We start from the raw sequence: 12,873 nt of genomic DNA on the forward strand, positions 1-12,873 counted from the left end.
CACACCCAAAGAGAATGAGGTACTTTTTTTCAAAGGCCAAACGAAAAGCAGAGAAAAACAAAGCAAAAACAAAACAGATGCACATAAATGTAAATAAGGAATCCTGTAAACAAGAGTTCCCTTACCATGCTTGAACACATGTCTCTCCAAAAAAATATATTTCTCTGCTCACCAGCTAAGATTCAGTTGTGTTCATATGAGACTCCTTTTCTTAGTGTGTAAAGCAGAAAACTGCAACCTTTCAAGGTTCTGCTCTTTCCTTTTACCCTCCTCTTCTGTGGCAACATGGCTTAGGGCTGTACCCTAAAGGACCTAAATCAGAAATGGAAATCCTGAGGGAACTCTGGAATAACAGGCGTGAGCTAGTTGGAACTTTTAAACAAATGCTTTTGGGGCATCAGCTCTCTTCTCACATGATTGGTGTTCCGGGTCATTGTTGGACTGTGTTGGGTGTGTTCTGATTAAGCACTTCCCCACTCCCCTCATGATCCTCTCTGGTTTATCTTATTTTTGCCCAGTCTGTATGGACTTTTTAGGTTTTTCCTTTTCTTTCTTTTTCTCTTTTTTTTTAGTACAAGTAATTTTCTGATCCCAGGTTTGGTGAATGTGTTAACACTGCTTTGTGAATAAATAAACGAGTGATCTGCTGAACGATTGCAATTGTAGAATTATGTTGTATGTAATGTACATATGGAGAAAGAATGTATTTTGTTCATTTTCTTAATAAAAAGTTATATATGTACACTACAAGATGTCTCTTATGTTTGCTGAAACTGCTTTTGAAGTCAACTTTTAAAATGTTTACATACTTTATACTTAGCATTCGTTGTATTTTTCCCCTCAAAAAGGTGAGTTTTATTCAGGCTTCCAAAGGTGGAGAATGATACCCGCTGTAGAAGGGCCCTTTGGTGTTTTTCTTTGAGACAGGGCCGAAATAAAGAAGTTCTGATGGATCTCACAGAATTTCCTGGAGATGTTTCCATTTTTAAAGAACACTGGTAAATTATTTTGTAAGATGGTGTCTTTTATCTACCATTGATGTCCAGCAGTATTTGATCTGTTTTGTAAATTTGGACTGGTTGTTTGCCAGGTTTTCTTTAAGGGGGATATACTTACGTAAGTTAGGAACTAGAAGAAAGTTAATTGTAGAAAAGATAGTAAAGAGAGTTGGAGCTGTTGCAAAGTTTTCAAAAATTCTGGATCCCTGTGTCTAACAAAGGGGGACAGAAACTTTAAGGACTGAACCTTTGAAAAAAGAAATACAAAGATCATGGGTTGTTGGGGGGAGTTGTGTGAGTGTTTCCCAGATGGACTCGACAGGACCTCCTCTTGACCGTTTTCATCTCCTGGTCTCGTTTACATGCTTACTATAAGCTTTGTGATCCTGCATTCTGCAGTGAGTTAGTTGTCAACTGATTTTATTCAAAATGGGGATTATAATGTTTTCTCAATTTATAAATCAGATAATCCCTCTTACTGCATAGCTCTCATTTCTAGAGTGTGCTTTGAACACTCTAGGTGTTCATCAACGGCTCATAAGTAACATTTTTATTTTCAAAACAGGAAAACATGATGTGCAGTGATAAGGTAAGAAATTGGCCTTTCCTTGGTTAATCCTCCAGAGATTTAACTCAAAAGGATCAAAAATGTGGTACACCACCTCCTCCCCCTTGATATATTTTGTCTTCTGGCAGGAAGACAGCAAATAAGCCAAGAGGGCTTTGTGTTCGAACAGTTGGGAAGACACCTGCTCACACGCCAAGTGAGTGTGGAGACCTACAGCGGTTGGAAGGGCTACATGGAGACTCTGCTTACCCAAGGAGATAATCCAGCTCCAGCAGGGAAATGGCTGTGCCCGTATCGACATTCTTAGAGAAGTCAACCACAGAGGCGATGGAAATTGAAAAAGTATTTTCCCTGTTAATGAAGGCAGTATTTTTGGTTTTTACACTACTATGAGTGGAAAGGCAAACTGCTGGCTATCCTGAAGCCTGGGTTAGTCCTGGCTTAGACGTAAATACTGGTTGGTTATGTTTCTTCTTTCCCTTAGCACCAAGATGCCAGATCTTTTGCCGTTTTGGTGTCTTGGCAGAAGAAAAGGAAGAGAAATTCAGCTTTCTGTTGTATAGGGAAAGTGGGACAGTATAACACGATGCCCGAAACGTCCTATCATTCTTGCTCTGAAACTTCTCTCATGTTCACAGGGGACTTCCCCCCACTCTGGGCCCTCACCTCGGAAAAGCAAAGGCAGTTATATCCTTACCAGAAACGTTCTTATTATAGGGAAGAGAGGAAGTCCACTGTCGTTCTAGGAAGTTTTAAAGGTTGGCAAATCCCAAGCGGGGAGATTAGGACACTAGGCAACATGTACAGCACACATTGTTACAGCTGCCGTCTGAACTTGGGCCGAAGGATGGGTGGCCCAGGGCAGAGGCAGGAACCCTAGGGTTATTTCCAGATCCACCAAGGACTTCTGTGGAGCCCTGGACAGCCTCAAATCCTCTGCCTCCCTTTCTCCATCTGACAAATACATGTTGGCAGCAGATCCTGTTTGCTAGGATCGTGTTGAATTTTTTAATTTGTAAAATGTCAAGGTCTTTGAAAAATACCATCTCCGTATTCATCACTTGTGTTAGTTATAATAGCCAGGCATGTGTGTGTGTGTGTGTGTGTGTGTATATATATATATATATATATTATTTTTTTTTTTTTACTTTTTTCCCTTAGGCTACGGAAGAAATGCCTGGTTTGGGACTGAGCTTGCAGGACAGGGGAAATGTGAGTGACAGAGGCCTAACCAATTGAAAAGGACCTCTGAATGCTTCTTGGTTGGCAGGGCAGGAAACAGCGTGAATGACCTACTCAGGAAAAGAACGGAAAGCCTCCGGTCTAACTGGCGGCCAGCGATAAACTGCGAGCCGTTCTCTTCTTAGAACAGTGTGCCTCAGGCATGGCCGAGGAGCCTGCCCTGTTCCTGGTGCTCGTACTCTTTTCTGTATTCTGGGCACACGCCTGAAGTTAACCTCAAAACACCCCAGGCCCAACTCTGGCCCACTGTTCAGGGTGTTCACTGCCTTTCAGAATTCCCGTATAAAAGGAAAATCCTACTGGGGTGGGGGGAGAAAATTCTATCGTAACAATGGTCGCACTGTAGAAATGTACTTTGTTGTTGGAACTCCTGCATTCATGTGGTATTGAAAAAAGAACGGGAGACTAAAGAGAACCGAGACAGCTTCCAGGCCTCATGCTGCCACAGAAATAGCTGTGTCCTCTCAGAGAATCCTTCATCTCTGTAGGTAAGTTCCCTGTTGGTAGAGAAGCGCCCATCCCTAAGCAAGATTATGTAAAAATGTTTTGTGAACTGTAAGGTACCAGGCCCATAGAGGAGACTGCTGTATAGCAGTCTGAACGGGGGCCAGACTCATTGGACGGTTTCCCTTCCACAGTTCTGCAAGTTGGGAGCGATAGTTTCCCCCTCCAGTGAGGAACAGACAGGGAGCGAATACCACCCTAGGAGAGGAAGAGAAGCAGAATCATTTGAGTGCTTCCTTCCCTGCACTTCTCCATCTTCACTCACATCTCCAGACAAGGGACAGAGAGAGGCTTCTCATGACAAGTAAATGGAGCCTTTTGTGAGCAGGAACAGGGCCAGAACAGAACCTTTATTTTTCATATCTTCGTTTTGTCTCTATGCCAGTGTATTCACACCTGACCAGGACTCCGGGATCTTTAGTGGTGGGTGACTCATTGTATCTGAGGCAGAAGCAGAGGAAAGGAAGAAGGTAGAACACTGACAAAAGTGAGGGAAAATTCAGCTGTGATCACTGCAACAGCCCAAGATCCCCCTCAGGATCCCCCTCTTCCTTTCTTTTCAGCTTCCCTCTTTCTCCTTCCCTCTCTGCCCCCCCCCCCCCCCCCCCCCCCCCCCCCCCCCCCCCCCCCCCCCCCGCCCAGTTGGGCGGCACAGGGTAAGAGCAGACGGCACTTCCGTGTCTTCGGGCGCTTCCGCCATGAGCCTCAAGCACAAGTGAAGAACATAAGCCAATCAGTCAATCAAGTTCAACAGGGCTTGAACCAGCTTACACAAAAGCACTTTAATTGACAGTATACAATTTTCCAAAATATAGTTCTGTAAGAAAATGGCAATAATTAAGTATAATCTTTACAAACAAATTTCTCAGTAAATTCCAGTGTACTTCAGACCCCTGTCCACGAAGACATATGCTCCCCCAGTCACCTGGGCAAACTGTTTAACATTCACTGATAACAAGAGACACACACACATCGAATAGTCATCCCCTCCCTTCCACTGGGTGTTGGGTTTTCACCAAACCTGAGCCAATCAGCTCATGACAGTGATAAACGATAAGCCATTGCTTTACTCTTGCCCCCTCTGCCTTCCTGGAGCTTGTTCCCTTTGATCCTTAGTCCTGCTAGTAGAAGATCCATGTGTAAAAATTCATTCAAAACTGTTTCTTCACAGAAAAGTATCACTCATTTAAGTCTTAGGACTAAATAACTCCGAGGAAGTGTAGACCAGTTATGGTTCCTATTGTGGTCTCAGGTCCTCCCCAGCCTTGCTGCAGGACAAGATTTGAGAATGGAATTCTGTCCTTGGTGTCATCCTGGTGTCTGTCCTTACTTTACTCATTCATTCTGAGGCCCACAGCACCAGTGTTTTAACCCTGTTTCTGTCGCTAACCATGTGATTTTGGCTAAGCCACTTTATCTTTCTGGGCTTCAGTTTCTTTTTCTGTAAGAACAAAACAAAGACTGGACTAGGTCTCTAAAAGCCTCTCCCTAGGACTAGAGTGTCACATACTGACTCCAAGCCTTCCTGTAACAGGCTAGGACTTAGCTGGGGAGGGGGGTTGAGGATCGTCTTTAAAAATAAAAATGCCTGATCTATAAGACAAATAATTTGTCATCAGCTTGTCTTATATTTCACTTTTCACTGGAGAAAAACAAAACAAAACAAAAAAAAACTTGTCATTTCTAGTGAAATAGACATTTACATTCCTGTTCAGAGAAAAAAAAAGCCACCTCAACTAACAAATGTTTTTACAGTGTATATTTACTTAAAGCAGTAGAGTGGATTAACATGTGGCTGTTGTATTTACATTATTAAAAACTATGTATATCTGTATCAGCTTGGTTTTCAAAGTTTCTCCAGTATATTGTCAAGAAAGTTTAAAGCTCAAGAAGTGGTTTAAATAAACTTTCTGCTAGCTTTCCTTATCATGAGGGAAAAAGAGAATCTTGCGTCTAGACTAGATTAAACCCGTATTCTGTCCTACGATGCAAAGCGTATTCTGTACCTCCTTCATAAGCACTGCTTGCTTCCCTCCCCAGTCACAGAACAGCGTGCTTCCCCACTGGGTTTCCATCCAGTCATCAGATTCATGATTTCTGGCCTTTTATTCACCTTAGGGAAGCCAGTTTGCCGCTGATCGAAAGTTTATAATCTCTCTTCGGCACAACCTGTTTAGAGTCATGCTGAGTTCCTGGTGTTCCTTTTCTTTCTTCTCAGCCCCAGAATCTGACTTACCAGACAGCACTTAGAACCTAGTGCAGACGTGGGGTGAAGAGGACCTTTGCAGATGCATGGCTGGATGGCCCTGGACAGATGTCTAGTGGCAAGAGCAAGCCAAGGCAAGGTATTGGATTCTGAAGTTGCCCTCAGAGGCTAGAGTCACCCAGTCTGGATGCACCCAAAGGAGCATCTGAACCAGCCCAAAGCTTCCCAAGGTTCTCCTTGGACAGAGCCACCACAATCATTCCTCTTAACCAAGTATAATTTTACTCTCGTCCCTGCCACGCATCATCTCTCTGCCCAAGAGGCCATGGGGCTGTAGCCCTTGATCAGTTTGCGGAGGCATACTTGCTGTCTCTGTCTAAAGACCTGGCTGGCTGGTAAAATGTGACCCAGAAAGAGCAAAGGAGTAGGATCCAATCCTGGCCTCTTCCAAGAAGCCCACAGGGTGGAAAGAATCAAATGTTAGCCAGGAAGGAAGCAAACGGATCTCTTCCTGGTATAACAAGATTTCCTCTATTTTTTCCCCCAAACTGGCACTGTTCTCTACCCTGCCGACCTCCAGATGCTAGAGAATCAGGGCAAATACTTTTGGATCCTTGTTAGTCTGGCATCTCTCTAGCTCTTGGGAAACTCACCAGAGGCCCTACTTGAACCCTAGGATATCAAAGGCCAAAGGCTATGAAGACAGAATCAAGGCAGCCAGGGAAGGACATAGATCTTCCCCCAGCTAAGCTCCTTTAAAAAATCAGCTGTCCTAAAGCAGGCTACCTATTTCATCAGGACTCACAGCCTGGGCCTGCAGGTTCTGGGGTTCTGACCTCTTGCCCTGAAATTACAGTTTTCACTCTCCTAAGCAGTTCTGCCCATCCTCCTAGTTGGTGCCAGGAAATTTCACCCAGGAGCAAAAGAGACTGTGGGCAAAGTTCCACAAAATCTGGGATTTGGGCTTCCCAGAAAATCAGATTAAACCTCACTCTGTCCAGTCCTCGGGTGCCTTCTGCTTGGAAGCTAACTGCTAAGCTCCCTCAAAACCCCTTTCCGGTACTGCTTCCCTGAGATGCCACCAGAAACTGCAGAAGTAGGCAGCCCAGCTAGGAACACAGAGAAGGGGACACGGCAAGGCCCAGCTGCATGCCCGAACAGTGAGGGGTCATTGGGAACCCCACAGCACCCCCCACTGACTGCTCCTGAGCACCTTAAAATGCATCGCACTTTCTAGGCCTTTCTGGCCCTATGGCACAGGAGAACCAGGAGTCAGTGAGATTAGTTAACTGAAAAAAAAAGTCTCCCAACAACTGAAGCTTTGGCTTGTGGCAGTAGAGGGCTGGACTAAAAAACAAATAGAACAAAACTCTCAGCAACTTGAAAAGTCCCTGAGTTTCCTATGGAACAGAGAGTAAAGCCTATCCTTCCTAACTGTATCGATCGATTGTCTGGTAAGACACCTCTGTGGACTGGGCCCCGGGAAAGCCTGCCCTACAGCTACTGCTCTTTCTTGCTGGATCTCAGGGGGATCCCCGAACTTGGGTCCTCACCCCACCAACTGAGGAGTGAACAACAAAACAGAAACACTTCACCTTCATAGCCGCTGCAGGTTTCAGTCCCCGGTGGGAGTGGGGGGCCAAAGGAGTTCCTGCCCTGGGTGATGGGCCAGGACCCATCCTGGGGGTGAAGGGCCCCCCTTTTCTCTTCAGCTGCAGAAGGATCCCTGAAGCAGACCTCGTTCACACTGAAGTCTTGTGTGGGTTAAGTCTCAAGATCCCTAAGCAAATGCAAGGAAGCCAGAATCCGGAACAAGGGGTTCGAGGCCATGAACGAATGGTGGGAGTCCCAGAGGCCCTGGGACAGAGTGGGGCTACAAAGTGAGTGGAGGGCGGGTCAAGCACAGAGGGGACGGGAACACTGGCAGGCGAGGCTGGGGACCTGTACTTGGAAGGAATCAGATCCCCCGGAGACAGATCTGGCCCTGCTGTCCCTTCTGTCCCATCCATTGTCCCATCCATTGACTGTGAGCTTCACCTCACCGGGGAAGCTCTGAGGGGAACGTACACCGCTCTGAATGAGGGGATCTCTGTTTCCATCCTGCCTCTGTCGCCGAGGGGCTGTGTGAGCTGGACCTTACCCCAGTTAGGCCTCAGTCACCTCGGATGCGAGATGAAGGGATTCTACTAGATGACCGTGTGGGTGGCTCTCCCTCTCGTCTTCCAGCAGCACTGAGCTCAGGCACTAGTGGGTTATTTTACAAGAGGAATCTAGACAGAATGTGATTTGTTCAGTTTGGTGAAAAGGGAAAATTAAGGCCCTGTGGGGATTGGGAGGAGGGGACCTCCAAGTCTGCTTCCCTCCCCCGTCTTTCCCTCAGCTGGGAAGGATTTTCCTCCCCTGTCCAAATGGCACTTGAGGTGGTTCAGTCTGGAGCGCTGTGGTCCTGTCGGAGGCTGCCCACGGACCTGATTAGAGGTGCGTGTCTTCCTCCTCGTCTAGGTCATCCTTGGCCAGGTTGTCCAGAGGGACGATCCAGCTGTCCCCCAGCTCCCCATTAAGGTTGACCACCTTTTTCTCTTGCATCTCTGATGAGGTCTCCATCACTTCCAGTGTGGGATTGTCATGGTAACCATTCTCCACTGTCTGCAGCTCCTCTGTTAGCCGTTGCTAGGATAGGGAAGACGACCCAAGAAAGGGTGATTTTTGAGGGCTCGTGGCCTTCCTATTACACAGGTACCCCTACAATCCAGGAACCCCAGTTCGGGTAGGGTGTGCAGTAAACGCTCTGGGAGGCCATCGTGGTTACTGGCCTGCCTCAGGACTACTTTGAAACAGGGACTTGCCCAGCATCCTAGAATGCCCAGCTCACTTGACCTTTACCCTGTGGGCAAATCTGTGAAGTCAGCGTAAATGGACTTTTGTTTTCCAGAAGGCTCCAGTCTCTTTCCTCCACCCCCCTCCCGCCCCCACCACCCACCCAAACTTACTCTCCAGGCACCTGCCTCACCCCACTGTACTGAGTCAGGAAGGACTGTAAGAAAACGACTTTCATCGGGTCGGGGGACCGAGGACCTCTCTCAGCCTAAGCCACCTGGGTAGAGCAGGACCTCACCATCTGTGCCAGAGAGGAGCCAGGAGATAGCACTTTCCCTGGTCTTTATCTGACCTACAATCTGGCTCTCACAGTCGAGTCACCCGGGACGCTTTTGGCAAATACTCAGATCCAGAGATTCCGTTTCAGTTGGTGTGTGTGGAGGCAGGCACGGGAATTTTCCTAAGTGCCCCCGCAGTGCGCGGCCAGGGCTGAGAACCACGTGTCTGGGTGCGGCTGGCCCGACGGGAAATGGGACAAGGCGGGTAAGGAATTTCTGGTTAGCCAGGTATGCCTCGCCCTTTTCTTTCAGGGAATCCTCAGCGCAGCTCCGCAAAGGTGGTCGTTATCCCCACACGCAGATGAGAGGCTCAGAGGTTACAGGCCGGGCTCAAGGTCACACAGGTAATCAGAGGCAGAGCTAGGGCTTAGCCCCCACCCCCCCACGCCTCTTCAATTTGCCATGGAACTTCGCAGTTCCTTCCTGTAAGGGATGGCCTTCGCCCGTCAGGAAGGGCCCACGGCCCACTCACTTTCCTCTGGCAGGGCGGTAATGGGGTGAGGTCACCTGGCGCACGGCTGCTTCCCCGGTGAGGGCCGTGAAGTCCTCACCTGGTCCTTCCTCTGGGAGAGACGCTGGTGGCAACAGCCATACAGGGCCGCGACGAGGAGCAGGAAGGATGCCATGCACACAATGGTGATGATGAGGGGCATGCTGAACCGGTCCTCCGTCTCTTCGGGTGGCCCTTGGTTCCCAAACTTCATGTTACTGACTCCCACCTGCCAGCAAGGAGGACATTATGTGGCAGACAACAGAATGTGGGTCACTCCCACCCAGTTAGGAGCTCTTCTGCTTGGCGTTTGTGGGGGCCTCTCCCGTCACCCTGCTGTCGCCTCTCTAACCCTCCCGTCTTCCAGCTGCTTGCAAGCGGGAGGTTCTCCCACAGCGAGAGATACTGCTGAGCAGAGCAACTATAGACTTCTGAGGAAGGGGCTTCCGCCCAGCACACAGAGGAGTCCACTTACCTCTTTCAGCTCGTCCCACTTGTCTTTCAGCGATTCATACACATCCCTGGGCAGGAGGTTTGCTGTGGGGGAGAGAGACGTTGCTGGTGGTCCAGCTCAGAGGGACGTGTAGGGGATGGAGACTGGGCCCCCAGAGGAGGACGCGCTGTACCTCAGTCTCCCGAGTGCGGTCTCTTGGGTGGCCCTGAAGGGGGCGTGGCCTGACCCTTCCGACGAAACACCGGCCCTGACCCATCTTCATGGCTCCTGAGCGGTCAGCCCCTGCCCCATTCCCACCCCACTTAGACCTCAGCACCCCCTACCCTCAACTCACTCTGGACAGCGATTTCTTTGACTGCCACTGCCTGGGAGTCTTGAATAGGTACCAGCCGTATATGGCACTTATCTTGAGCTGGGTTGAAGGCGGCTTTTGCTGCTCGGCACAGAAGCATGACCAGTTTGTCATCCGAACTGCTGTTCCCCGCCTATTGTGGGGAGACCACAAGTGATTCCTCAGGGATCAGGACAGCAGCCTAGGCTTGTGGGGCTGCCCTTCGGAGCCAAGTTCAGGAGAATGCTGCTGCCTGGTGTGAACCTATTTCCCGCTTCCCTCAACTGGGGCCATTCCCAGGCCTGGTAGGAGTCACCGGTTATATGCTGTGCTGAGCCAGTCCCTGCCTTCTCTGACTCCTGCAAATCTCTTCCCCCGGTCCCCTCACCCTGTTCATCTCGTCTGTGGCTGAACAGGATCTTTCACCTGAGTGCCCCCTTCTCTCTCGGAGCTCTTCAGGGGTCATGACCTGATGCCCTTATCCTCTCCCTAGAAGGGCCTGAGGCGGCGCTGCCCAGCAGCCTGCCACTCACTTGCCAGACCTCAGGAGGTGAAGCCCCAGCTCTCAGCCCAAGGTTATCTTTCTGAAAGTTGAAGCGTGCATGCCCTTCCCTAGACTAAGACTCCGGTCGTGAAGCCAGGGAAGGCCACCACTGAACAAGGGGACATGGGAGTGTCTTGAGGATGCACGTGGGGATGTCTTGGAGGGGGATCTTCTGTACCCCTCAGCAGAAAGAGCACGGCTGACACGCCTTTAGTGCTGAGGGTGAGGAAGGAAAGTGTGGACAGCTTTTACCTGGTCCTGCCATGTCATCTACAGTCACCCCAAGCTGTGTTTCTCTGACCTGATTTTGGAATAGGGTACTGAGGTGAACAAAAGGACTCTTGGCATGGCTCACCTCGGGACCCCAAGCCATCCTGGGGTTTCTATCTGGGATTTCCTAAGCTTAGCAATCCCTCTGCCACCAACCTTCCTTTTATGGCACACAGCAAAAATGCTTCTCCCAACCAGTCACACAACCTGGCAAGTTTTAGCCAAAAAGAGAGCCTGAGAATGGCTGGGCATACATCAGTGTGATTCCTGCCTTGTCCAATAAGCCCAGCCCCAGGGCAACACTGCTCCCCTTTAAAACTCCAGTCTAAACGTATGCTTTTGGAAAATTCCAGCAAAATGAGCACTCAGAAGAAAACAACTGTAAAAAAAAATAGAGGCGGCATTAAAATGCTGTAAGCCCAAGTTCTCCATCCTTTAGAAACCCTGTCGTTCCGTTCTACTTCCTCGGGGGGTGTTTGCAAAAGCAGTCACTGACCAGGAGAGGGCAGCCGTGAGCCACCCGTCACTTGCACTCAGGAAGGCCCTTAATCCTCAAAGACTGGCTGGCTGCAGCGGTGGCCGGCGGCCGGAGGCAGCAACACCCCACCAACATAGCACTCCCTCTCACACAAATGTCCTCTGACACAAGCAGACGCTCCCAGCCAGCACCCCACCCCCCCGAGTATGGGCAATGCCTCCCCGACGCTCAGGAGCTCTGACCGCTCAGGCGAGAGCGAGATTATCTCCATGCTGTTCTTCCACTGAGACCGTCAGATGAATACAGGGACCAGCAAACAGAAAACCACAGACTATTAGGACAGGGAAAGTTAGTTAGGCTGACTGAGCCTCTTGTTTTCAGCCGGGGCCTCTGAAGCCCAAAGAGATCAACTTAACTAAATCACAGCCTGAACTAGGACTGAGGTCTCCAGACTCTGGGAACATGTGAATAATTACAGAGGGCAAGCCTAGGAGACCCGGGGACTTCTGGCCCTGCAGCAGCCCTGTGGGACTTGACTTAGGGGAATCTGAACTTCACTTTGTCTATCAGCTGGAAGGGGCCACTTCCCAAGGAAAGAGCAAGGGCAGGAAAATGAACACATTTCTCAGTCCATTTTCAGAAGGAACACTCCATTCCCTTCTACCTTCCCTACTCCTGCTGCTAAACCACAGTTTGGGGGTATAGATCAGGCCGGAGCCTAGATCAGCAGGGTACTCACACAGAGGCTGGTTTTTGTGAAGTTCAGGATGAGCATCTTGTCAGTTAGCCTTTCGGGAGATTCGCACTTTATCTAGAAGAAGAAGCCACTGGGATTCAGGTTCAGGCTGAGCCTGGTGGGGTCCCATCACTGACCCCTCCCTTCCTCCCCCCAGGGTGGGCGACACAAAGGAAGGAGCTCCTGGCAAGCTGAGGGTGTGACTGGACAGAGTTTCAGAGCCAGGTGTGTTACTGGCTGTCCAGCCATCTAAGCCAGAATCTGGCAAAGCCAGAGAGAGGGGGTGATTGGATGACGGTTCCTAACAGCCCTTGCCAGGGGCTCTGGGCTGGAGGGACGAGTAGAAACACTTCTTAGAGCCCCTTCCATCTGAGCCTGGGCTCTCTTATCTGTCCCACCCCTGCTGGAAGTACCCTGTCATCCCCATGAGCCGAGGAAGGAGGAGGGATGTTGGAGACTCGGGGGGCAGTCGAAGTCAACTGAGTGCTGGGGCTTCTGGGTCCCTTGACTGGAGACGTGGCCACAGGTCCCGATGAAGGGCCTGCAGGCTGTGGAGCCTCCGACAAAGAGGTCCCAGGAACAGAGGGAGTCCCAGTGGCAGAGGAAGAGGTCCCAGTGTCGGAAGAAGAGGTCCCAGTGTCGGAAGAAGAGGTCCCAGTGACAGCCGGCATCATGCTGGATTTCTGCAGATTTCCTTCTAAGGTAACCAGTGATGCTGTAATTGGGAAAGCAAAGGCTCTGAGAAAAGAGGAGTGGTACCTTTAACAGCAGAGGGCAGTCTCTCTTGTTCTTAGTTCCTGGGGGTTCCTTGGCCTTATCCCCCACCTGGACCACAAGCTAGAGTAAGCAGGCTATGAGGAAGAAGGGGCAAACTGATGAAGCCATTTCCTGTACCGT

At 49.6% G+C, this 12,873-nt stretch overlaps 1 protein-coding gene across 1 annotated transcript in view; it reads right to left on the minus strand.

Annotated features, from left to right (window-relative positions):
* Positions 1-4,053: 4,053 nt before the first annotated feature.
* The window catches only part of PODXL (podocalyxin like), a 48,396-nt gene continuing 39,576 nt past the window's right edge, over positions 4,054-12,873 (minus strand). The window contains exons 3-8 of the mRNA XM_035021128.1: positions 12,390-12,691; positions 11,980-12,051; positions 9,952-10,102; positions 9,639-9,700; positions 9,225-9,392; positions 4,054-8,188 (exon numbers count right to left, since the gene is read on the minus strand). Of these exons, the coding sequence (XP_034877019.1) occupies positions 7,991-8,188; positions 9,225-9,392; positions 9,639-9,700; positions 9,952-10,102; positions 11,980-12,051; positions 12,390-12,691 (953 nt within the window). The 3' untranslated portion in view covers positions 4,054-7,990. The remainder of the gene's footprint in view (positions 8,189-9,224; positions 9,393-9,638; positions 9,701-9,951; positions 10,103-11,979; positions 12,052-12,389; positions 12,692-12,873) is intronic.

Source organism: Mirounga leonina, unplaced genomic scaffold (assembly GCF_011800145.1).
Source record: "Mirounga leonina isolate KUSES-001 unplaced genomic scaffold, KU_Mleo_1.0 Mir_174, whole genome shotgun sequence".
Lineage (NCBI taxonomy): Eukaryota > Metazoa > Chordata > Mammalia > Carnivora > Phocidae > Mirounga > Mirounga leonina.